Source organism: Hibiscus syriacus, unplaced genomic scaffold, assembly GCF_006381635.1.
Source record: "Hibiscus syriacus cultivar Baekdansim isolate YM2019G1 unplaced genomic scaffold, ASM638163v2 tig00004779_pilon, whole genome shotgun sequence".
Lineage (NCBI taxonomy): Eukaryota > Viridiplantae > Streptophyta > Magnoliopsida > Malvales > Malvaceae > Hibiscus > Hibiscus syriacus.
Genome location: NW_024062030.1, coordinates 513813 through 539964, shown reverse-complemented (window position 1 = coordinate 539964; position 26152 = coordinate 513813). Strand labels below are relative to the sequence as shown.

The window sequence follows — 26152 nt, the reverse complement described above, 5'->3', positions numbered from 1 at the left end:
AAGATTAAAAATATCGACAATGACAATCAACATTAAAATTAATGTCTTATTTCATAAATAGAAAATGAGAATAAAAAAAAGGGGCAAGCGGTGGCAGAGAAAATGAAAAGTAAGCGTTAGGGTATATTAATAAGAGAAAATAATTTCAGTGACCGAAAATGCCTTATAATATACAATTTTAATCAATTTTTTTTGAATTTACGAAAATGACCAACAAATTCGCAACGCGAACTCCAATTTCGCAATACAGTTTCTAAATTCGCAACACAAAAGTTAAATTCGTAAAGTGTGTTTATTTTCGCAACGCAAATTTTATTTTCGAATTTGAAACACAATATTAATTTCGCAACACAAATATAATTAGTGTTGCGAAAATGAAATTCGCATTGCGAATTTGAAAACTGAGTTGTGAATAGTTGTGTTTACCTATATCGGTAATTAGCGATGCGAAATTCGAGTTGTGAAAACGAAATTCGCGTTACGAATTTGAAAAACGCGTTACGGTTTTGGAGAATCGCGTTGCGAATTTAAAAACTGAGTCGAATAGTTGTGTTTACCTATATCGGTAATTAGCGTTGCAAAAACGAAATCCGCATTGCGAATTTGAGAATCGCGTTGAGATTTTGGAAACTGTGTTGCGAAACTGGAGTTCGCGTTGCGAATTTGTTGGTTATTTTCGTAAATCTAAAAAAAAAATAATTAAAATCGTATATTATAAGACAATTTCGGTCACTGAAATTATTTTCTCTATTAATAAGTATACAAGATGACAACTTTTTTTTAAGTAATTATTTTAGATTAAGTCTAAAAAATATATCATTTGTTAATTTTAAATATCTATTTTTTTACTTGCCTAACATTTCTACTGTTATTGTTTTAATGTTTTATACCCAACAATAGTTAAAAATTTATTATATGACACGTGTTAAATTTATAAAAAAATAAATTTTATTTTTAAATAAATTTTAAAATATTATTTTAAAAATAAATTTTCTCAAAAATATTAAAACTCTAATTTTAATTTCTTTTATATCATCATCAACCATTTTCAACTGTCATCTCTGTCTCTAAAGAGTTACCTACTCGTCTCCGTCTATTCATTAATTGACCGTCATCCTTATTATCACCTTAATTATTTAATTCTTTAAATTTAAATCCTTAAAATTCTGTCTATCAAATACTAATTCATAAAAGTATAATTATGACATAATAAAAACATATATACAAACCACCCAAGTAAAACATAATCCCAAAACTGGAGAGGTATCCGATGCGGAAGCATTAATACACAGTTAAAAAAATGTATTACTGAAAATATTTTTATTTTTTTAATATTTTTGATAAAATATTATTTAAAATATTATATTTTTTACTAGAAATATTAATATTATACGCTACCTAAAATATTATTTTTCTACCAGAAATATTAATATTAGACGCTACCTAAAATATTATTTTTCTACTAATTTTTAAATAAAAAAAATAATATTTTAAATAATATTTTACTAAAATATTAAAAATAATAATATTTACGATAATATTTTTTGACAGCATATTAAGCTGTGTAGGTAAAAATTACTACAAAAATAAAGTAAGGGGCCGTAAAGTTTTGGGGAAGTGGAAAATAATAAACTATACAAGGACAGATTAGTCATTATCTCTCTGATTTTTAGGGTTAGGGTTTTGATTCCTCACTCCCCATCCCCTATATAAACCTCCCTTTAGCTTTGTGTACCTATGCAGTCTAATCTGGGTTTCTTCATATTCCATACGTTTTTAATTTGTTCTTCATTTAACTAGTTTTTCTTAAAGGAAGCCAATTTGCAGAGCAAAGGCGTCAAATTCATGTTAAATGGCGTGATTTGCATTGAAGGTTGGCGATAACGATAAGCGATTCTCCGTGCCCATCAAATTTCTATATCTCGTTTTGATTGTGGCCTCGAACAAGTCGCTACATCTTTTTAATTTTGGATTAATTCCCTTCTCTTATGATTTTCGATTTCAGAACAAAAGTTCGAGTTTTTTTATATAAAAACAAAGCAGCTTGTTGATTTTGGGTTATCATAATTTTCATAAACAATGACAGATCTGGGTTAAAGTTTAATTTTGAATGCGAATTTGAAGGGAAAATCGATGGTGTTATCAGCTAATTGAATGGATGTTTAAGTTTTCTTGATAAAGAAAATCAAGATTTTAACTTTGAAGAACTTGACTTCAGTTTGTTCACCAGTATTAGATCTTCATAGTAAGCAAAAAAGGAAAAAGATATTGTAATTTAACCCAAACCCTAATTGTATTACAACCAAACCATTGTTCTCTATAGTTTAATAATGCGGTTTACATCAGTAAGTTTGAAACTCAAACATATATATATGGCCATACACTCGATTAAGAAAAAACACCAGAATAATAAAAAAATAATCAAGGGTTAAGATTCAGAGAAAAGATGAATCACACAAATCTGTTAAATCGCTTTCTTCCATCCGTAGCATTGGTTGGCGTAGAAAGTGTTGAATCAACACTCATGTTGCTTACAGACCCTTTGTTTGACCTGAATGATCCGTTCCCTTGTGGAAATGGGTATGAAAGCCTCCGGTTTGACTCGCTGCGGGGAGTTCCAAAGTGTCTCTCTTTGGGGTTACTGCTAGTTCTGGCTTTGGTTTTTGTTGAAACTGTTGGATTCATGTAGTTGGGAATCGCAAATGGTGGGCAGCTCATGAGGCTGTCATTGTCCTTAAAGTGCATGTCAAACGGTGAAGCAGCTCTACTAGCCCTTGATATTGAGTACTGGTTTTTACTAGAACTTGAAGGAGGTGTTCGTGTCGGTCTTGTTGCAGAGTGAATTGTGGATTTTGGTGTTGGAGTTTCTGTAATGTTGTCGTAGGTGAACTGTCTTTGCTTGCTGCTGCTCGATGGAGGCCTTGAACTAGGCTTCAGTTCGGTATTTGGCCTTGGTGTTAGTTGGAAACTCTTCATGCCTTGGCTTTCAACAACACTGACTGGAGGTAGGTGACGATCCAACCGATTCCACCACCATGGAAATCCGCTGGAAAGACCTGAAACACCTGTGTGACCTGATTCTGGGCCAGCTCTCCATAGCTGTATGAACAGAAGTTTTAAATCATTTAGAAATCGGACAAGAATTCTTCCATTTTAATTGTGTTTGTCAATATTAAGTCAAATGCACACACACCAAAACTTTTTCTACTTTTGGGTGTTTTTGGATGATCATACTCAATATCAATGTTCATATACGATGCAATAGATGCGGATACTTTCAGAAAACGAAGGTTCGAAGCATATGCTCATAAACCATCCAATATGGTACAGTTGAAACAGCCCTTATGCTGGTAAAAATAATGCTACCTGGTTCGAATATGCATATGCCATGGTCCTTTTTCTCTTAATGGCTGCCTCTGCTTTTCTCCGCTTTCTTTCTTCTCTTTCCTCTTTTGTTATCATGCTATCATCCCAGTTTTCGTTTCCTGCCTCAGACTGATCCAACATTCGTCTAAATTAGGCATTTAACAGTAATAAAGAGAACAAACATAAATGAAATAAACATGAATGTATGTATGCTGGTTTCATTTGGTTCAATAACCACCAACTTACTGCCTGGCTTATCCATTTGCCCAAGGTACTCTCGGCTTCCTTATCGTTCTTAAACTGAGCCTGTGCTTGGTTTTCAAACATCTGGATCCGGGATGACCGAACCTGAGACTGAACTCGCACCAAAAGCTGCATATGTTTCATGGCATTCGTAGTTTGGCGTCTCGCATTCTGACCTCTCACCACTCCTTGAAGCCTCACTAGGCCTTTCAAAGCTCTAAAACTTCTCCTTGCCTGTATGAGAGGTTTGATGATAATCAAGTTGGGAATCAAATATCGATGCAAAACATGTTGGTCTAAAAGTACATACGGTGCATCACACAACATGATAGCACCGACCAACACACATGACAACCTGTAGCATAGCCATTAATATCAGATGGCTTTTTACATTTCTGCTTATAATGTTTCCATGGGGAACTATGTTCATTTACAAATATATTAATATCAGCAGGTCATAAAGTGAAGGGGAAAGTGACCCAATATAGACCAGTTGCCCTCATGGAAGTTGCACCTAAAGTATACTATTAATTAGATTAACGAAGGACTTACCTTATAACCTCTATAGGCCGCTTGGATTTGGGTTGCTGAAGTGTTTTGGTTCCTTAAAGTTGGTTCTGGTTGAGGACGAACAATCCTAGGAGGAGGAGCTTTTGGAGAAACTACTCGTGGAGAAGCAGCTCGTGGGGGAGGAGGTGGAGAAGCAGCTCTAGGGGAAGCAGTTCTTGGAGAAGCTGCTCTAGGGAGGAAAGCTGCCCTAGGAGAAGCAACCCTAGGAGAGGCAATCCTTGGAGAAGGAACCCGTGGAGAAGCAGATCTGTGAGGCACAAAGGGCGGTGTTGTTGGCTGCTCCGGAGGTGAGGGAGGCCTGAATATCAGGTTATGCTCTCGTTCAGCCTCCCCAAAAATTTTCTCAATACTGCTGGGCTTTCTGAATAGTGGAAGGAAGGAGTTGGTTTCTCCATGCCTTAATTTTCCTAGGCCTTTCTTCTTTTCTTTATCACTTCTTTTGTCCGATTCCTGAAATGAATATAAACATGGAAAACATAAGGTATCCTTTCAGTAACATTTAGAGAAAATTCATGCTTTACAAGCCGAGAATGGTAAACCATGTCTATAAAAGGGGCAGAAGAACTAATTTTCAGTACTGCTCCGCATGCACGAGAATACGAGATATAGATAGAATTTGCTAATGCTATGAGATCGGAAATAAATACATCGAAATCAATAGCTGACCATGGAACAAAACAGACTTCAACCAGAAATTTCACACTCCAATTAAATACATCAATAGTTCATCAGAAGGTGACTAATTGTATCCAGTTCTGTTTTTGACCCTTTTTTTCCAAACTTGGGGTCCTTAAGCTCTGCCTCTTCTATCAGTAAATCACATTCTAGTGCAAATTTGAAGCTTTCTACTATCAAAATATAAGAATAATATCATCAGCAACATTCAATCTTTGCACAAAATCACGGACAAATTGGTAAAGTCTGTATGCACCACTGATAAAATAACAACTTACATTATTTAACTTTTCCTTGGAATGTGGTAAGAAAACTCTTTTAATTGCAGAAAACCAACTTCCCCTCTTTCCCATACTGCAGCACGGGAAGAAATAGATTAACTAGATACCAGCAGCCTCAACCGAGTGTTATCAAAATGTCGATCCTTCTATCTGCAGACATTAAAGCATGCATAAGAATGCTTCTAATACAAACAATACGGATGAAAAACAATATGTAATTGAAAAGTTTTTCCAGTAAATAATGTTTCTTGCAGACTTGAGAATTCAAGTTCTCAACCATGTCAGATATAACTGCCTGATAAGAATCATGAAAAGGAACTTTTCAGGCCTTCATGAATATGATCTGAAAGTTTCTTGGTGAAGAACAAATATTAGAACTCTGAACCTCTCGTAAACACGATAATAAGAAATTAGCTCGATTATTGAGAGGGAAAGAAGTCAACAAGAAAATCATGGCAACTCAGGATCCATAGTTCCATACCAACAACAGGCCAGAAAATTTATATAAGGTTATATCCACTACCAACAATGAATCAAACAAATACAAATTCGAAGAACTCCATACGACATCTTCGTAACCAAACCCGCTTCGATGTTAGTTGAACAAAAAGCAGCCTCTAATTTCTCAGTTGACATCATTAAAAATATAGGTTTAACCCACCATATTGTTTCAGGTTCCAAAATATGATCAAAACTGATATCAGTCCAAATCGAAGAAGCATACATACACATATATACATACATACGGGCAGAAAAGTCCAAAAGAAATCACTTTTGTTAAACACCAAGAAACATATATTTGTCAAATTTTTAATATAATTAAAAACAAATTATAAATGAAGCCTTCACAATCAGCATAAACTTCCTTAAAAGAACTTTTCCAGAAGAAACTTCCCCTAGCAGAAACTAATAAAAGATAACAATTTTCCAAGAAAATATCTGACCCTTAGATAAAAGAGATCCAAAGAAAGGTTAATAATAATTCAAAAAATTTTAAAAAATGAAGAAAAAAAGCTCACTTTTTGAGAATTATAGTTATCTACCCTTTCCCTGACAACATAATTAACACACATCCAAATTCATCATGAACACCATAATTAACAAAAACCCAAAACCTTAAACACACAAATATACTTTTAAAAAAACCCCAAAAAACACCAACTTTAAAAGAAATCATACATGTATCATGTATGGTTACCTTAAATGGAGAGCTTCCAAATCCCAAATTCTGCAAAGAACCCTTCAAAAAGCTGAGCTATAAGAAGCTAGAGAAAAGAAAGAAAGAAAGGTAGCAGTAGCCAGACATGGAAGACCCTTTTTTTTTCTTCTTATTTTAATTATCATTCTCTTGCTTTTGATTACATGGGGTTTATTTATATTTTCTACTAAAGAAAACAAAAGAAACTGTGGGGTGTTTCTCTTTCTAATTTTCTATCTCTAAAAGGCCTTTAATGTGGATCTTTCTTTGTTGTAGCTTTGGGTGCTATGAAATTGTACTACTTTTCTTCTCATTTCTTTTATCTCTTTTGCTACCTTTCACCTTTTGTTGAGTTTGGAACTGGTGCTGGGTTTTTTAATATAAAAATGAAAAAGAAAATTCATCAGGCTAATAATGATGATGATTAATAATATTAGAATTGATAAGGAAATAGAGATGGGTTGGCCATCTCTTACTTGTATGGGACGACTATTTGAATTTCATATTATTTTCGTAAGTATTTTTATATTTTTATTTTAAGGTTTAATTTAGAGTTTATGACTCTCGTAATAATTTCCAAACAAGGGAATTGCATGATAATGAGAACTTAAAATAAAAATATAACAAAATTCTTCTAAATAAGAGTTTATGAAAAATTTACTTTTCATAAAATTTCATTTTAAATAATTGCTCTTAAATTAATACTTGGATTAAGAATCTTCTCTTGTACCTTTAATAATATTTTTTCTATAAATTTTAAATCCTTTTTAATAGTTTGGATGATTACAACGTAATATTTTTTTTATAATTTTCTTAATCATTGATAACACGTAACTCTGCAGATGTAACTACTTAAACACAATACCTTAAGAGATAACAATATTTTCTTTAACCACTGAGGTCATTCAATGGATTATTTTTTTTTGACAAATTGTAAATCTAATCGTAATCTTATCTAGAGGTGAGGGGAACGGGGCCTCTAGGGGAAGGAAGAGGAGTATTTCTAGTAGGTCTAAAAACCATGACCTAAAAAAATACGAGGAAACAAAGATGTGACAAAATATATTTTCTCCACCGGATTGATTTTAATTTAAAAAAAAAACACATATGATAATATTATCATTATTGCGTGATATAATTTTTATGTTATTTTATAATTAAAAGTTAACATGGTTAATAAAAGTACTAAAGTAATAAATAAAATTCAAATACTAATACTAATTTAAGAGTAAAATTTTCATGTATCAATTTGAAAGAAAATATTTAATTTAAATATTAATTTGAGCATAGACAGATTGAGGAGGGAGCGGTTAGGGGTAATGTTTCTCTGAAAATTTAAAATTACCAAAATTTTAAGAGCAATTTTATAAATTTGTATCTTCTAAAATTTTAGAAATTTCCTCAATATAAAATTTTGAATAATTCCCTAAATTTAAGAATAAAATTTTTCACATATATTTTTTTTAAAAATCAAATGATTATTTTGTTTTCTATAAAAAAACGATTATAATGTTTCATTAAATGTATTTTTGATGTGACCGATAATTTAGATGACGGTCTAATATGGTCTAATTTGACAACATGACACATAGTTTATAAAGTCAGAATCATGCCCGCACTTGCAATTTAATCAATAATAAATTTAACTCAATTATCATTTTGACTGACATTAAACAAATATTTTTCGACCCACCTGTCCCCTTTGACCGGGGTCTCTTCATGTTTATTTTCATTTTGATTATATTTTTGTAATAATATTTTTAATTTTCGTAAAAATAATTATTTATCGATATATAATTTAATAATTTATTAGTTACAATTAAATATTATAAAAATGATCATAAATATTTTTTATTACATATTTTTTCTGTGAATATTTCATCATTTTCTGATGCTAATGTTATTTTTTTTTTAATTTTCACTCATTCGACGATCATAAATCTATAATAACAAAAGAAAAATATCTTTATTTAACATTATGATTATATTAATCTATATGAATCTCTCTATCTTAATGTCGTATATTTTATTTAAGATTTTAAATTCAAATATGCATATTATTGAAAATAAATTTATATATATATATATATATATATGAAAATATGACTGTGTTTGATTTGGTGGGGTCATTATCAATCACATTATATTATTTTATATTAAAAAGGAGGTTACGTTTGGCCAATGTTTTAAAAGATTACAAATTTAAATATTCAAATTATAAATAATTTAATGTTTTTAGGAAGATTATGTTTAATTTGATTATTATATTAAAGAAAAGGTAAGAAGCACAGTTAAAGCTTTTATTCAAAAATCCATCATTTAATGTTTTTGGGTAGGGTCCTAAGTCCTAACTACAAGGGATCCATTTCAATGGGAGCCTAACAAATTAAGCTTTTGTATAATGCATTTATTATGTTGGTGAAAAAGAATAAAAAATTATTTAAATGAGTTTATTTAATGATTTTAATGATAAAAATATTATTTTTATTATATGATTAAATTTCGCGAAGATAAATATATGAAGCGTATGCATTGTTAATGACCAATAAAAATTTTGAACGAATATTATTTTGTAATAATCATATATTATTTAAAAAATATATTTACAGAGTAGTATATGTTTAAAATCTTTTTGGCTTAATATAAAATTAAGTGTCCAAATTATATTATTTTCCCAAATTGGTGGCTAAACTTTTATTATGTCAATCCAGGTGTCTAACGTTACCATTTTAAGTGTCAAACCGTAACGATCGTTAAAAAACTCTATTAAGTGACATGTGTTACATTTGTATAATTTTGATCCCTCTCCCTTTTCTCCCCCCCCCCCCTCACTACACCAGTCAGACAATCACCATACTTGAAGTTGAAAAAAACCAACAATCGATCGACTATCACTGTTTAAACGGTTGGCCCAACTACCACTATTTAATCGTTCCGTCGACTACCATTGCCCAATCAGTCGGTCAAAATGATTTAAGAAATTTTTAAGGATTTAAATATTTGTGATTTTGATGATATAGGTTTAGAAATTTAGGGGATTGGGAGATGACTGGTTACTGGTGGGTTCGTCGGTGGCTGTTTATCGAGTAGCTAGTGGTCGAATGGTTTGGTCGACGACAAAGGCAGCGATCGACATGAGTATAGAGATTGAAATTAGAATTTTCAAAGTTTTGGATTTTTTTAAGTTTTGAGAAAATTTTAGGGTTTTTATATTTTTTAAAATAAGTTTTTCTTTTTAAAAAATCAAAATTATATAAATGTGACATGTGTCACTTAATGAAAATTTTAATGACCGTTACGATAAATGCAACTAAATTGATAACATTTGAAACATTAGGAACCTAGATTGACAGAAAAAAATTTTAGGCGCCAATTTAAAAAAAACGATATAGTTTGAACACTTATTTTTATATTAAGTCAATCTTTTTTAACATTTTACAATACAAACACGCTCTATAAATGCAATTGTTCAATCCTCAATACTTTAACAAGAACAATATTTCATTATACCGCTAAAACGATTAAATAGAATTTTTTTTTCAAAATAAATCAATATCCAAATAATTTATAATGTTAATATCATCATTTAATTAATACCATACTCTCTCGCTAATATTCTAAATGTATTTCATAATTTTATCATTTCATGCCTTGTCGTGCTTCATGGGACGAGGATGAGATCTTATTTGGTTTTGACCCGGTAAATATAGTATATTTGACTCACATCAAGACAATGAATTGATACCCAAAACACATTTCTTAACCAAATCCCAAGTTTGGGTCCAATTCAAAGTTAAAGGTCCTAATCTAGGGTCAACAATAAGTCAGCTTGGCCCTTGTCTTCTATTTGTTCTTCTCCATTGCTATGACATTCATTGCACTACAAGCCAAATGTTGCATACTATGTTCCCTTTTTCACATACATACACACACATATATATATATATATATATATATATTGTGTTATTGAAAGGTTTGGAATGGGTCAAATTTATCTTCTTCTTTTTTCTTGAATTAATTATTGATATTTAATTTATTATCCGACTAATTCAAATCGGTTACTTCAAAGGCGAAGGCGATCCTTTCAATCCAGTTTACTCTATTTACAAACGTCATGACTCAATCAATTGGATTAAATGACGTGATTTTTTCTTTTTCTTTTTATATTTAAAATTTAAAATTTATATTGATTAGACACTAATACATTTAATAAAATATACATTTTGTTTTAACCAACTTTTAGCGTGTTATGTTAATATTGTATTTAATAAGTACTTTTGGAATTGTAGGTAATATTGTCTATTTTTTTTTTGGGGAAGAAGTGAGAATCAATCTTCATATTTTTCTATTCTTTTGTGATGGACTAAATTCGGAATAATATGAAAAGTTTTTTAATTGTCACACTAAGTCTGTGTTTGTTTTCACTATTCTACCTCTTCAAACCTCTTATCACGCACAGACATTAGGCTTCGCAGACCGTTTGTTTTTTAGAAGATAGAAGCTCTTCTAACGTCTGCACGAGCTCTTATTGGTGCAGACATGGTTTTATGTCTTCAAATCTCTTCAAGAACAATTATAAAATATGATTATTTATTAAAACAATTTTAAATAATTTAATAAGGTTATTTATTTTAAAATAATTTATTTTAAAATAATTTATTTTAAAATGATTTATTATAAAATAAATTATTTTAAAATAAATTATTATAAAATATGAATTAATTATTTTAAAATAATTAATTTTAAATAATTTATTAGTATAGATTGATTTATTTTAAAATATGGATTGATTTATTTTAAATAATTTATTAATATAGATTGATTTATTTTAAAATATGGATTGATTTATTATTGTAGTTGTATGAATTGATTTATTTTAAATAATTTATTAGTATAGATTGATTTATTTTAAATAATTTATTAGTATGTGAATTGATTTATTATTGTAGTTGTATGGATTGATTTATTTTAAATAATTTATTAGTATGGATTGATTTATTTTAAAATATATATTGATTTATTTTAAATAATTTATTAGTATGGATTGATTTATTTTAAAATATGAATTGATTTATTATTGTAGTTGTATGGATTGATTGATTTATTTTAAATAATTTATTAGTATGGATTGATTTATTTTAAAATATGGATTGATTTATTTTTAAATATGAATTGATTTATTTTAAATAATTTATTATTGTAGTTGTATGAATTATTTAAATTTCAGTATTGTAAAACTAAAATTATTTAAATCTCAGTATTGCAAAACTCTTTTAAGTTTAAAAAATCAGTTTATTTATATTTCAATTCATTTTAGCAGTCTGCAGACGTTAAAAAACAAACAATCTTCTTATTGCAGAACATCTTCTGCTGCAAATGTGGTCCGCAGACTGCAGACATTTTATCTCTGCAAAAACAAACACCACCTAAATAATAATGACGAACTTTTTACATGTATATTTTTAAAGGGAAGTACACAAATGGTCCCCGATTATAGGGTGATAATTTGTTGAGTCTATCGGCTATTAAAAGTTATAAAAATGACCATTAGACTATTCATATGTTGCAAACTCGTCATTTCTATTAAAAAATTGACAGCCGTCTAAGTTGAACATTAACTTGTTGACTAAGGTATGATAAAATCATATTTTAAAAATGCAAGTTGGTACCGTCGCTGCTTTCAAGCACTGGCTCGATAATATAATGTAAATAAAGAATCAATTTAGAAAATACAACTCAAACGATTTTGAGATCATATTTTCTCGTATCCCAATTAATAAGTTAATGTCTAACTCAAAAGACTAATAATTTTTTAACGGAAAAGGACGAGTTTGAAACATATGAATAATTAGATGACCATTATGTAACTTTTAATAATCGAAGGACTCAACAAAACAACATCCTATAGTCGAAGGATCATTTCGTAACTTTTAATAGTCAGGACATTTGTGTACTTTAACAATTTTTAAATTAGAAAAAGCTTATTCTGAAGGAAGAATTGGGCTTCCTTCTGGCCCGCCCAATTCAAGTTGGTTTAAACACAAAATGTATGGATTAAAACGAAATTAGGGTTTTTTCCTTGGTCTCCCACTCTCCCTATTGTTCGCATCTTCATTGAGCAAGTGAAGGCTTTCAGTGGAAAGAGCCGCCTTCCACCAAAATGGTCAGTTCCTTACTCTCCATTATCTCGTCCTTACTCTTGTTCTAATTCGTTGCTTATCACTTCATTCCTTGAATTTGTTGTTTTTGATTTCAGTATTTTCCCCTGACTTTTAGTTTGTTGAATCAATGCATATTTTTTACATTTTTTATTACTGTTCTCTGAAAACGAATGAATAGAATGTTGATTTTGGCTGGTGGGTATATTTGGGTTTTTCATGAAATTGGGTAATTTCTGGGCTTTGGATGGCAACAACAGCTTTATATTTCTAACACTGTTTCTCATGATATAGAAATAAGAGGTCTAGTTGCTGAAGTGGACATTAAGATCAAATGATGCCTTTTAATTGTGTTTTATGGTAGTCTTGAAACAATGTGATGTTCTTTTTTACATCTTTATTTTAAGTTTATCTATGATTTAGTTTTTAATGTGTGGAATCTACATTGTGTTTCACGTTGAAGGAGTCATAGGAAGAGTACTTGCTGAAGTCAATGTAAAGATCAAATGATTGGTTTTATTGTGGTTTTGAGATGATGTGATGTTCTTTTCTATATGCTTTATGATAATGTTCATCTCTGATTTAGTTTTGAATGCGTGGAATCTATATTGCATTTTGGTGGGGTCGATTTCTTTGTTTTGGAAATTCATTTGCTTCAAAAACTATGCATTCTGGCTTCATTCAAAGGTTTATTTTTGCTTATCTGGTGCAGGTGAGAGGTTTGAAGAAACATTTGAAGAGGATCAATGTTCCCATGCATTGGATGCTTGACAAGCTCGGCGGTGCATTTGTATGTTATCATATCAGACGTTTTTGCTTTCTTACCATTTCAATGCAACTGCCTTTAATTTTTCTTCTTATAATCTCTTTGTTTATGCAGGCACCGAAGCCATCATCTGGACCTCACAAATCCAGGGAATGCTTGCCGTTAATATCATTCTGCGAAACAGATTAAAGTATGCTCTGACATATAGAGAAGTGATTGCTATTCTAATGCAACGACATGTTATGGTAGATGGGAAGATTAGAACCAATAAGACCTATCCAGCTGGTTTCATGGGTATGTAAATTGCCTTTTGGTCTATTGGATCAACTGAACTTTTTTATATTTTCGAATTATAAACTTATTCAAAGTATAGCTTCATTTCTCTGATTTAGGTTCCTCTTTCCGGATTTGACTTATTTTTGTACCTTTTCTATGTGCTTCAGTCTGTTTTAATCATGTGTTGGTGGTTTTCTTTGTTTCCTACTGCCAGATGTGTCAATTCCAAAGACAAATGAGGACTTCTGTCTCCTTTATGATACAAAAGGTCGATTCCGCTTTCATGCCATCACCGGTGATGAGACCAAGGTTTGTATCAACGGGACCTTAAGTTATAGATTTATTGTTAACTGTTGTCTTTATGATACAAAAGGTCGATTCTGCCTTCAAGGAATGATTGACCATGTTTTATTGATCTTGCGATCTGCAGTTAGCTCTGCAAGGTTAGGTTTGTCCAATTTGGCCAGAAGTGTATTCCATACATTAATACTTATGATGGCCGAACAATCCGCTACCCTGATCCTTTGATCAAGACCAATGACACCATCAAGCTTGACCTCAAGAGCAACAAAATTGTTGATTTCATTAAGTTTCATGTCGGGAATGTTGTCATGGTCACTGGAGGGAGGAACATGGGACGTGTTGGAGTCATTAAGAACCGAGACAAGCATAAGGGTAGCTTCGAGACAATCCATGTTCGAAGATGCTGCTGGCCACGAGTTTGCAACCCATCTAGGCAATGTGTTTACAATCGGTAAGGGAACAAAGCCGTGGGTATCCCTTCCTAAGGGAAAGGGTATAAAGTTATCGATCATCGAGGAAGCCCGGAAGAGGCTCGCAGCCCAGGATGCTGCTTAGATTTTTATAATATTTGGAGCTGTTTTCGTCAAAAGAATTCATCTGTTGGATGGAATGCTGTCTAGTCCTGTGTGTTTACTGTCCTGTAGGTGTTATGATTTGCTTTTAACTCATGAGCAACAGTTTTGGACCAATAGTTATATTGTTCTTGAAATCCAGTTGTATTATTGTAGTTTATATTGTTGCATTTTAAGTATCTATCCTTAGTTTCAAACACAATCTGAAAGAGGATGGCTTGACAACATCCGAAGGTGATAAACTCGAACGGTACCGGCGGAATTCATACGTTTCTGTCGAACTCTGTGAAATTTGTGTCGAAACTGATCGGAAAAACGTGGAAGATCAGTGTGAAGGGAGGAAATGGATTTATCAGAATCAGAATCAAAGTTGAATAGTAACGTTGCTTATCGCAGCCATAGTGGCTTGGAGAACAATATTTTCTTTTCTTTTCTCCCTTTTTCTTATTTCCATTAAACGCGTGGTTGGCAAAGGTGGGTCCCAGTTCATTTTAAATTTATCCTTAAACTTTTAATGATTTTAATTTGATCCCCAAACTACTACTCTCATTATTTAGTGTAAATCTTCTATTTAAATCGTGTAAACCTACAAGGTTAGGCACACTTTCAAATAATGTTGTCTCTACTCTCAAACGTTTTCGGTGATAGAATTTTTTTATTATAGTTCGTAGAGCATAAGATTTTAACCTTGAGGTCGTGGGATCGAGTCCCACGGAGGGCATTTCATAATTCGGAGGTCTCTTACGGAAGCTGTTCTCAACCTGGTGTTGGGGGTAGCCTACTATCTTACCTCCCTCTTACCCCATATATATGGGAAAAAGGGACAACCTTTAGTTTGATTTAAAAAAGTTGTGTATAAAAACCTCAACAACTATTCATTCGATTCTATAACTACCGACGAATAATCAATTTATAACCTCATTCTTTTTCTTTATTTGTTTTGATTATTTAATTTTATTTCACTATTTTATTTTTTTCCTCAAATTGTTTTTATCTAACAAAAGTAATAACAAGGAAAAAAATGAGGTGAACTTATGGCTTTCATATTAACAAAAAGCAGTGTATATCAGCATAAAATCGTCCACGTGATCATGCTGTTTTTGATTTAATATTCAACTGACTAAAATATAAGTAATTTAGAAGTTAAATGATACAATTAAAATTAAAAAGTTGAGTACCCGAAAAAGTAACACGGTTAAAGTTGAGTGATGAGAAATAGTTTACCTATTTTATTTTGAATAAAGATACACCTTTGATATCTTATTGATCGATTAGCAATTACCTAATTCTCGCGAAGAAGATGGGATTCAGATTGAGCAAGACGAAACAATCACTGCTCGCTCTCGCCGTCGATTCATATACCGCCAGGAATAATCTTTATTTCTCCGCCACCCTGGGTATCATCCTTTGTTTGCTTCCCAGTGAAAACATGGGAGAAAATAAAGTCCCGCTGCTCTTCCACGGACATCAATTCGCCTTCTGTACTAGTGTAGTATCGGTCATTTTTACCTTCACCGGATCGGTCACGGCGTTAATGATCGGCGATGACTCCAAAACTTCAAGATTCTGCTCGCTTTATTCCTTTGTAGCCATGGTTTTAACTTTATCAAGTCTTGCCTATGTTTTAGTCTTCTGAATTATTATCTGTCTTAAACTTTTCTTGTAATACCCAAGTTTTTCAACTATATGTACCTTCGGACCTTTGGATTTAGTTATTGCAAGATTTAGCTTCTTTTTTATTAATATTTTTAGTAGTATTGTAAATTTCTGGTTGTTTTCCTGGTCTAAATGCGAATTTATCTTTTCTAATTATCCTGTATAAACCGATAAATTATGATGTGAGTTGAAATCTTCTGCTTGATTTGTTTGTTAAAAAGTTTGGCAGAGCTATTTGCATAAACTGTTTGTAGAATTGCTTGATTGAGTGGTTTGGGTATTTTTTTTCTTCATAATCTGTTTGTTAAAATGTTTGACAGAATAGTTTGGGTTTGGTAGATTATGTATGTGGTGGTCAAAAGTGAAAAGAAAAACATCGGCCTAACCTTTAACTGGCTGTGGTGTTTAGATCATTGCTGATGGGAGGCAACTCCATGATTTCGAAAGCTTTCGATCTCTTTGAGCCGAACCAAGTTTAAGGATTTTTAGCTGCATTTTAACATCTCAACAAAGCCACATCTTAATCTGCCAGTATGCAAAGGGTTGTCTAATCCTTAGCATTTGAACTCATAGTAACCTCTGCATTTTTCTTCTTTACTGCATAGCTGATCTCACTATAAACCTGACTCCACATGAAGATTGTGAAAGAAACTCTCTTCCGCTCGTGCTGAAGGGATGAGTCTCTTCCTTTCACATCTTGTAATTTCTGTCATATTTACATTCACTGTTCTTTTACAGCGTTGAAACTTCACAAAAATTCAAAGATTTCAATATTCTACAGATGTTTTTCAATGATTTACCTGACCTATAGCTTGCTTCCAGACATTGTTTTTCAGCTGTATTTCGGCAAGCAAAAGTGTAAGTCAATCAAACTCTGGATGAGATACTGAGATGTTTATGTATTTCTTTATCTTCAGACCATGTACAGGTTGAACTACTGTGATTCATTGTGTAATTAGTGGATATTCCTATCAGATTGCCATGTTTTTGGAGTTGAGGTTTAATTTTACTTTTGTTTTTCGAATATCATGATCGATATACATATCTGAGCACGTGTTAGATCAAAATGTTAGAATACAGATACACAGCTAACCTATATACAATGCTAGCTGTCTTGGATTGCCACACCATGTCCTTGTGACTTAGTTAATATCCTTTTCCTTAAATAGAACTGTAGTGGAAACATTCATCTGCAGAAAGAAGGGTGCGGTCCTATTCTAAGCACATTCAACACCAAACGGTTAAGACTCGAAAGTCACGAGTTCGAATCTTGCAATAGGAGGAGTATAATCATCATATGATCTAGAAGAGGGACTGTTCTATCCCCACATGGACGAAAAGGTTTGAAGACGATAGTCATGCAAGGGCAATCCGTGATATAAGTTTCTGAAGGTGTGGATTCTGCAGGGACAAATTATTTTCTTCGATTGCTGAAAGATTTTGTGCTTCAAAGACCATGCATGTTGGCTTTATTTCTAAAGTTTTAACTTTCCTCGTCTGTTGTAGGCCAGAGGGTAGAAGAAACATTTGAAGAAGCTCAAATGCTCCCAGGCATTGGATGCTTGCCATCATCATCGTGTGTCGTCCATTGACGGAAGAGTGGTTATTGGTCGTCAATTTGCATCAACAAAAGCCGTTTATCGTTGATTTTGTGGTGTATCGTTCGTTGATTTGCAACGTTGGAAGAGGGGGATAGTTAATAGTAGAGTCCGACAATAGAAGAGATGGGCGGTAGTAGTTGATTTGGCGGTGATAATAGTAGGAGTTTTAGGGATTTATGACTTTTCGATAATTTAGGAAATTTAGGGTTTTGAGAAATTCTTTAAATTTAGGGTTTAGGACAACATTTCAAAATTCATATCCAAATATGAATTGTATGCAAATACTTCACGAAAAATAATGATTCGGAACAACATACGAGTAATCAATCGAAAATAATCAATCAAGAATTTAAAACCAAAGAATTTTGAAATTCCTCCATTAATGTACAAGTGGTTATTACCATACACAAATAAAACCCAGCATTCACTCAAAAGCGAAAGAACAGGCATTGACAAAATCCAACATAAACAGATGGAAGACACATACGATATTAGGGTATAGGACATGAACTTAAAAGGATTTGATGTCTCTGCCGTCGGAGACAATGCTGCACCGCCATTCCTGGACACACAGTTTCTTCTTTTGGAGTCTTGAACTCGAGAAACCACTACATCGTAACCGGCCAAGTCTAAGCACATTGAAGGGGGTAGTCCTATTCTACGCACAAAATAGCTAAAACTTTAAGATTTCAACTCGAAAGTCTCAAATTCAAATCTTGCGATGCAATGGGAGGACTGATTATGTGATAGAAGAGAGTTATCTCATTGGTTGAAAGCCGAGCGAATCCCCATATATGCAGAAAATCTTTGACGAGGAAGTTGAAGGACAAAACACGTAACTATGACCGATTCCCACTCGGTTTCAGCTATCACATAAGAGATGCATATGGTCAGGCCTGGGCTTATGTCGTCTCTTGATAAATGCCTCTAGCTGTGGATGCCTTGGTCCTGTTTGAGGCTCTTCTCTCGTCATATGAAACTGAGAAACTTTCTAAAATCATCTTTATTAGTGTTATTTGGCCAATCCTGTTGGTTCCACCAATCTTCTGAGCACTGAATTGTTCTCAGTTTCGACGCCTTTTGAATTGTATGCGGTAAATTTCTAAGCTTCATGTGTGGCTTGATAAATACCGTCTCCAACGACGGCCATTCCAAAGAGGCATGAGAAATGGTGCATAATTCCGGCAAGTCACAGAGCTGCAAATTCTTCAACTTGGGAAAGGTGCGGGGTTCGTCTACACGTCCGTCTTCAATAATCTCTTTCAAGACACAGCAGTCCTCCACCTGCAGATTTTCTAGATGAGAGAGTCGTATGATCATCCCCGGTGAAAAAAGCACTTCTATGTTGTTGCATCCTTTTAACGAGAGAGTTGTGAGTCTACGAAGGCTTTTAGATTCTACTGGGCGCTGCCAAATACTTTTCAGTTTCGGTAGATTGTGAATTTGTAGGCTTTTCAAGCGTTCAAATTCAACACCTGTGCCGTCTATGATGTTCTCCATCTCGTTACACTCCTCAACGATACATGCTTCCACACCTTGTAAGTTATCAGCACGGAAAGCTGATAAACTAGTAGCAGTTTGGTGACCAATCAGTTCGAATGCTTTGGCTTGCTTTAGAACCTGTGAAATAGCATCGGGAAACTCGTCTCCTGCCGAAAACCGAAGGTGCTTTTCTGCTGAGCATTCAAAGACTCTAAATTCAGATGCAGAACTGTTTCTCTGGTTACCAACAATGATCTTGAATGATCTGAAGATATTGTCCGTCCATGATTTGCTATTCCGAATGAAAGCTTCGAAAAACTCCATCTCGGGGAAGAAGAAACAAAGTGAGGTTAACTTCTCCAAATTGGAGATTTCACTGGCGATTTCGGCCGCGTTTTGATATCGGCTGCTACAATGGCTCACAGCAACGCTCAGTTCTTCTAACTTAGAAAGCCTTGCAATCACGTTAGAAGGAATCATCGGCTTCGGTTCTTCGACATGGTTCTGGTTTCCAGCATCTTTGGTGAATGAAACTCTCAAACACTTCAAATTAGACAATTGTCCGATCTCTACAGGCAAACTGTAGAGACTAGTGTTATGTATATCGAGGATTTCGAGATGCTCAAGATCACCGATCTGAGAAGGAAGCTGTACTAACCGACTACAATTGATTATCAACAGCCCTTTCAGATTTATTAAGCTGCAGATCGATGACGGAAGTTCAGTTATTTGCGTCTCATGCAAGTTCAGAACTTGAAGACCACACATATAGCCGAAGAATTCCCTTGGAAATTCAGCCAAGCTACTCTGCTGCATTAACAATGTCAAGATCCCACAACATTGGGGTCTCTTAGGTAGAGTCGATAGGCGAACCTGAATAAGTGACATTCTCCTTGCACGTTCCCAATCTTCGTCTATAATGTTTTCGTCATCGGCGACGAAAAAATTGAAATTCTCTTCTAGATTTGCTATCCTTAATGCCACCCTTTGAAAATACTCGAACATCTTGAAATGCCCCCACTTTCTTCCCTTTTCTAGTAACGACTTCCGCACAAATTCATCTAATATGGTATGCCCCCTGTCTCGTGTCCATGAAAGATTCCTTTGGCATGGTAAGAACTGTTCGGCTCTCCAACAATCGATTACATGGTCTCGAAAAATTTCATAACCTGTCGGAAAAACCGCCCAATACAACAAACAAGGCTTCATCTCCTCCGATAGTTTTTCATAGACAAGTTTAAAAGCCTTGTAAAATTCTTCCAGTTGTTCTTGAGGTTCCATTGTCGGCGACCTTAATTGGGACAACATATCCCTCCATATCGCAGGGTCCTCATTTTTCGCCAACCTATTGCCGATTAACTTAATCATGAGTGGAATGCCACCACATTCGTTGATGATGAGCTTTGCAACTGGCTTGATATCGGGATTGCTCTTGAGATGAGAACCAACTATTTTCCAGAAAAAGTTTTCGGCATCCTCGTCTGATAATCTCTGTACATTCATCTCTTCATCGGTGTCACCGCATATATTGTTGTTTTTGTATCTGCATGAAAACACCACTTTTCCATGCTCATGTTCATCATGAATACCAACTTCTCTAAGATCAATCTCTGAGACGACATTATCGAGATCAAGAAACAATACATATCTCTTGTCCTTTAGCTCTTTGGATATCATGTTTGCTCTTTCATCGGCACTATAGTTTCCGTCCACTCTCAAACGCTGCCATATTACATCATGTATTTCTCTTATTCTACGATCGGCTGATACATTCACCCAAAAGATAATGTCAAATTTACCAGATTTACCGACCTTGTCATGCAAAATCTCCATAATCGTGGTCTTCCCCACACCCGGAGGGCCCCATATGCAGATTCTTTTCAAGTTCTCATCCTCTAGCCACTCCACCAGTGTTTCCACACGCGAATCAAATGATGGCACGTCACTTTTTTTCCGTGCATGCTTCTCTATAACCGGAACCGGTGGTGCCGGTGGCTTCTCTTGCATTAGTTTTATTTGACGTAATTGATTACTCAGCTCAACTACCTCTGCAGTCTTCCTCACAATACTCTTGCCAAGCTTTAGCAAACTCGGAAATGGACATAGGCCGCAAAAATATGCACTGGTATTGTTGTAGTCATCATTGAGTCTTTCAATATCCTGTTTCACATTTTCGACCTCTTTGAGCCAGGTTTCACATCTGTTTGTCTTTTCGTTCGTTAATCTGTTCCTCTCCAGCGTCTTTCTAACATCTTCATATTCATTACACAGATATTTTTTCTCCTTCTCAAGCTTGGCGATATTCTCTGGTATATTCTTCACGTAGGCATATTTGCGCTGCAAGCAGTTGAATATACCCTTCCCACCTTCGACCGCCGGTGTAACCAGCGAACCAGCCGCTTGTCCTGCTGCTTGCACTGCCAGCGTTTCCATCCTGCCAATGTCTTTGCGATGAATTAATCATTAAAGTTTAAACCGAAACCATTTTTCTCATGGAGCAATAACAAATATCACACACACACACACACATATATATATATATATTAATCTTAAGACCACACAAATAGACATTGCAAGTGAAAAACTCAGATTGTGATCTTGACTCGAAAGTCTTGTTCTCGGAAACTAATTATTTCTTTCCATTTCTTTTCCTCACTTCCGACTTGTATTATCCTTGTAATTCTGGCAAGTATCTATAAACTATCAAGTTCAACTGGTCAGTTTCAGAACTAAAGTTGATTACTCTTATTTACAGTTATATAGACATTGAGAATGCAGACTTTTACCCGACTTGCAATGTATCGTCCTCTTTGACTAGAAAGTCTCACAATTTGAGTCTCGAATTTGTCACAAACACCCGAGACAGCTCGACGGCGAAGACAGAATACATAGGACCAAGATTACACCAAGCATTTGAGATTATAAAGGTGGGTCTTGCTGGCATTACATCAAGCACGTAAAAGACATCATCTCACCGAGTTTCGACACTCCGATGCCGGTGGTTAGAATTAGAACATTACTCTTTGTTTCTTTCAAGAGCTAAATTTTGCAGAACTTTCCAACATTTATGGCCACTCTGGTTAAAACTAAAATGAGAAATAAGTTACCCCTTTTTCTAATTTCACTGCATAGCTTCTACATTGAATCAACCCTTCTAGAGTCAACCTTTCCTATCAGCTTAATAACCTTATCAAACACCATAGCCAAGGATGGACCGAGTGGGTGCTGGATGGTGCGGTCAACCCTGAAAATTTCAAAATTCCATATAATTGAAGTATTTTATTCGTACTTTTTTATTGATTATCTAATTTCGCACTCCATATTATTTTCTAAATTCGCATCAAGATGTGTCCGTCTTGACCATAGGTAATACACATGAAAAAGATACTGAAAACAAAGAGAGATGTTGGGGGTAAAATCTGTGATGATCCAAGTTCGAAGCAATAATAAAGATATGACATTGTAGCTCGTTTGAAGCAAATTCAACAGAGTTTTAGATTCAGACAAGGGAGAATAAGAATACCTGGAAAGACTCAAGCTTGCTTAGTTCTCTGAGTTTATGTTGTGTCTGAAAACTGGAGTTGGGGGTGTTCCTGTTTGAGATTTTTGTCTCAGAAGATGACCAGACCAGATGAGCCGGTTGTTGGGGAAGCTCTAAAACTTAAATGGCTTTTACTGAAGTCGGTCAATGTGCCAACCAGGCCAAGGACCCACTCATCCTTGTTCCAACCGCACTCCATTTCCTACGACTTTCCTTCTCTTTTTATTAATATACAATATGTCAATATTTATTCAAAAATTCTTAATCAATTAATTATATACGCTCGATGCTCAAACTCGTTATCTTTAAAAAGAATAACACGTTCTTAATTATTGAAATCAATTAATTCGTGCCATTATCTAGACAAATTAACTTTTGAAGAGGGAAAAGTTGGATTAATTTTCTTTAACCTTTTTTAGGTTTAATTGTTTATGAGGCTCTCAGTTTTTGAAAGAAAAAAAAAATCAATTCAACCTTCGGTAAATTGATTTTTGGGTAAAGTAAATTCATGACCACTTAGTTATGGGAGAATTTTAATCTGACCCCAAGTTTTAAATTTTGTTAATCAAACTACATAAATATCTAAATGATATAAATCAACCTATCAGCCGTTAATATTAACGAAGAGGCTCACACGACAGTTAAAATTTATTAAATTAGATTAGAATTAGGGTCATATTAATGGAACATGTAAGTAATAAGGTAATATATATTTATAATTTTTCTTAATCTATTGACATCACATACCGTATAAATATAACTGTTCGAATTCAAAATTTCTAAGGAAAACACCCCTTTAGCCAGTAAGATCACTTAATAAGTTGACCTAAAATAAACTTGAATGAAATATTTACCTATACACAAAATTTAGACAAAAAGTTAAAGTCCACATTTCAGGCTAGATCTAATTTTGTATATCGCTATTAATTATAATTTATTAATCTACTTTCAAATAATTAATTTTACGCACAATATAATGACATTGTGAAAGTAGTAATAGAAAAGTTTAATGAACATAAAAAACTAACCCTTTATATTTTCTGGAAATCATTTTCTACGAATTAAGTTTAGATGTTATAATTATTAAAAAAAAGTTTAGATGTTATAAGGATGGATCGAGAGGTGTTGAGAAGCGGTCGTCTTAGAAATTTTAATCTCTCATTTTTTATTATATTTTTATTAATTATCTAATTTTGCACTCTTAAATTTCTAATAAAGCTTTCCCAATTCTGATGTAAAATATCGTGTCCTTCCTTGGTTATAAATTGAGTAAACTACATATTTAATAACACAATTATTCATATAGTTCCATTTTGGTTCACAACTACTTTTTTCTCAAAATCATATATAATGTTACGTTTTGGTTTCACTTTGATCATCCGTCGTTAAAAAATTAACATAATTTAAAAAAAAATTTCAATGATGACGTGACATTACCTTGATGACACATCAGCATCACCGTTAATTTTTTAACGATTGGTGACCAAATGAAATTAAAATGTAACGTTAGGTATAATTTAGAAAAAATAGTTTGGTGACCAAAATGAAACTGCATGAATAATCGGGTGACTAGATACATAGTTTACCCTTATAAATTGAATGTTTAAGAAGATAATGAAAAAGAGAGTGAAACCGTGTACGTGTATCAAAATTTCAATTCGCTCTGCCATGCAAATCACGTAATTCCATCATGCAAATCACCAAGTTTACATATTATTCTCATTTTCTTTTCGGTACGCCACTAATATAATTAAATTCTCTTCCTTTTCTATATAAAGAACCTCCATTTGTACAACATTCTCATCAATTTATACTCACAGCACAACAGTTGAGACATGGTGTCCTTGAAGAAGCTAGCTTTCGCGTTGGCTACGATAGCGGTGGTTCTGGCGGCCACTGTGCGTCCAACGGCAACCGCCGCTCGCACCGGGTCCGTGCCTCTCCCAATCGGAGCGACCGTCAACTCGACTAACACGAAGAACAGTTTGGCTCTGACTTGCATCCATCGTAATGACCTTTGCCTGTTCCAACACCAGGCCTGCTGTAGTCCTTGCAAATGTTACGGGTTCTCCCTGTCATGCTGAGAAAATAATGAAGCTGAAAATGATTACTATATTATATTTCTTATTTTTCAAATAGGTATTGTTTAATAAAGGTGGGGTCTCATGAAACAATGGACATTGCAAATGTTCACAATGATCCTTAAAGAAAATGTTGTGTGGCTGTTAATTCGGACATTGCAGAAGTCATTGAAGTGCCCTTCGTGTGTAGGGTTGTTGTAACCATATTTTGTTTGGGTTAAGCTCGAGTCAAGTTTGGATCGAACCCGAATTACGTAAATTTTAGTATTGTTTTTATTATCATCATCTACAAACCCATTGTCGTAACCGGTTTTCGTCCGGGCACGAATTTTTTTTACTTGACGGGAGAAGTGATGTGAATAAATGGTTTTTAAAATAATTTGGGAGTCGCCATCGGCCTTTTGGGTCAGGTAGGTCGAATACCTAAAAATCATCTTTTAAAAGAGTTTTTAAGAAAACAAAGATTAAAAAATAAACTGATATGCGTTTTAACCAAAAATTCGTTCTTTTTAATAATAAAAAGGGATTCGTGGTCGGTTACGTTTAGGGAATGATTAACACCCCTACAACGCCCAAAATTGATACTTTTTAATTATACATTGTCTCTATTATTAGAAATTTAAGAATTCAAAATATATTTAATTTATAATCCTATTATTTTAAAATTATAATTATGAAAAATATATATTAATTTATATATTTATAAATAAAATATTTATTTATTTAGAAATATAAGAAAATGACTTCTAGGTGCCTTAAGACAGCTCTTTTCTTTGATATTAAAAAATAAATAAATAATTAAAACAATTAATATATAATTTATAAAATAAGATATTTATTTATTTAAAAATATCAGAAAATGGACATCCAGTTATTTTAAGACTGTCCTTTCTTAATATTGAAAAATAAATAAATATATATTAAAATGTGATTATTAAAAAAGTAATTTATGAAATATAAGATTTTAACTAATAAACAAATATTATTTATTATATATATATTTATTTATATAAATAATAAGAATAATAATAAAAAGTAATAATAATAATAAAATAATATTGCAAATAATAATTAAAAATATAATATTAAAATATAAAATAATAATAATAATCAAAAATAAAATTTGAATGATTAAAATATAAAATTATAAAACTAGAGTACTAATTCGAAATATATAAAAGATGGGCATTAAGAAATGTAATTTAACCATAATTCATAATACATGATTAAAATAATAATTAATAAACTATGAGGGACTAAATTTGATATTTACCTAAATATATATATATATATATACTGATAAGGACTAAATTAAAATAAAATAAAATTAGAAGACTAAATTAAAATAATCAAAAATTGCTTTCAGTGACTAAATTGCAAGGT

General features: G+C 33.0%; 2 protein-coding genes, 1 long non-coding RNA gene, 1 other non-coding gene and 1 pseudogene across 5 annotated transcripts; 3 read left to right on the top strand and 2 right to left on the bottom strand.

Moving 5' to 3' along the window:
- The first annotated feature begins 1826 nt into the window (after positions 1-1826).
- Positions 1827-1958, top strand: LOC120198753. Its single transcript, XR_005523396.1, has one exon. It is a non-coding gene; the product is annotated as a small nucleolar RNA snoR86 (small nucleolar RNA).
- A 429-nt stretch (positions 1959-2387) lies between these two features.
- LOC120198561 (protein IQ-DOMAIN 14-like) lies at positions 2388-6486 on the bottom strand. Its single transcript, XM_039199874.1, has 6 exons — positions 6334-6486; positions 5133-5285; positions 4162-4629; positions 3613-3843; positions 3367-3495; positions 2388-3099 (listed from the first exon to the last, which is right to left on the bottom strand). Exons 2-6 carry the CDS (start codon positions 5205-5207, stop codon positions 2452-2454), a joined length of 1551 nt encoding a protein of 516 aa, XP_039055805.1. The 5' UTR covers positions 5208-5285; positions 6334-6486; the 3' UTR covers positions 2388-2451.
- A 5933-nt stretch (positions 6487-12419) lies between these two features.
- On the top strand, positions 12420-14563 carry LOC120198508 (annotated as a pseudogene).
- A 1863-nt stretch (positions 14564-16426) lies between these two features.
- LOC120198501 lies at positions 16427-17928 on the top strand. Its single transcript, XR_005523373.1, has 3 exons — positions 16427-16922; positions 17234-17456; positions 17571-17928. It is a non-coding gene; the product is annotated as an uncharacterized LOC120198501 (long non-coding RNA).
- Positions 17929-18021: 93 nt separating this feature from the next.
- LOC120198482 (probable disease resistance protein At5g63020) lies at positions 18022-22837 on the bottom strand. Of its 2 annotated transcripts, none has more exons than XM_039199820.1 (2): positions 22671-22837; positions 18022-21581 (listed from the first exon to the last, which is right to left on the bottom strand). In XM_039199820.1, the coding sequence occupies exon 2, from the start codon at positions 21578-21580 to the stop codon at positions 18635-18637; it is 2946 nt and encodes a 981-aa protein (XP_039055751.1). In that variant the 5' UTR covers position 21581; positions 22671-22837; the 3' UTR covers positions 18022-18634. The 2 variants fall into 2 exon arrangements, with proteins under 2 accessions (XP_039055751.1, XP_039055748.1); XM_039199817.1 differs by having other exon boundaries at positions 18022-21591; positions 22671-22758.
- Between the last annotated feature and the right edge of the window lie 3315 nt (positions 22838-26152).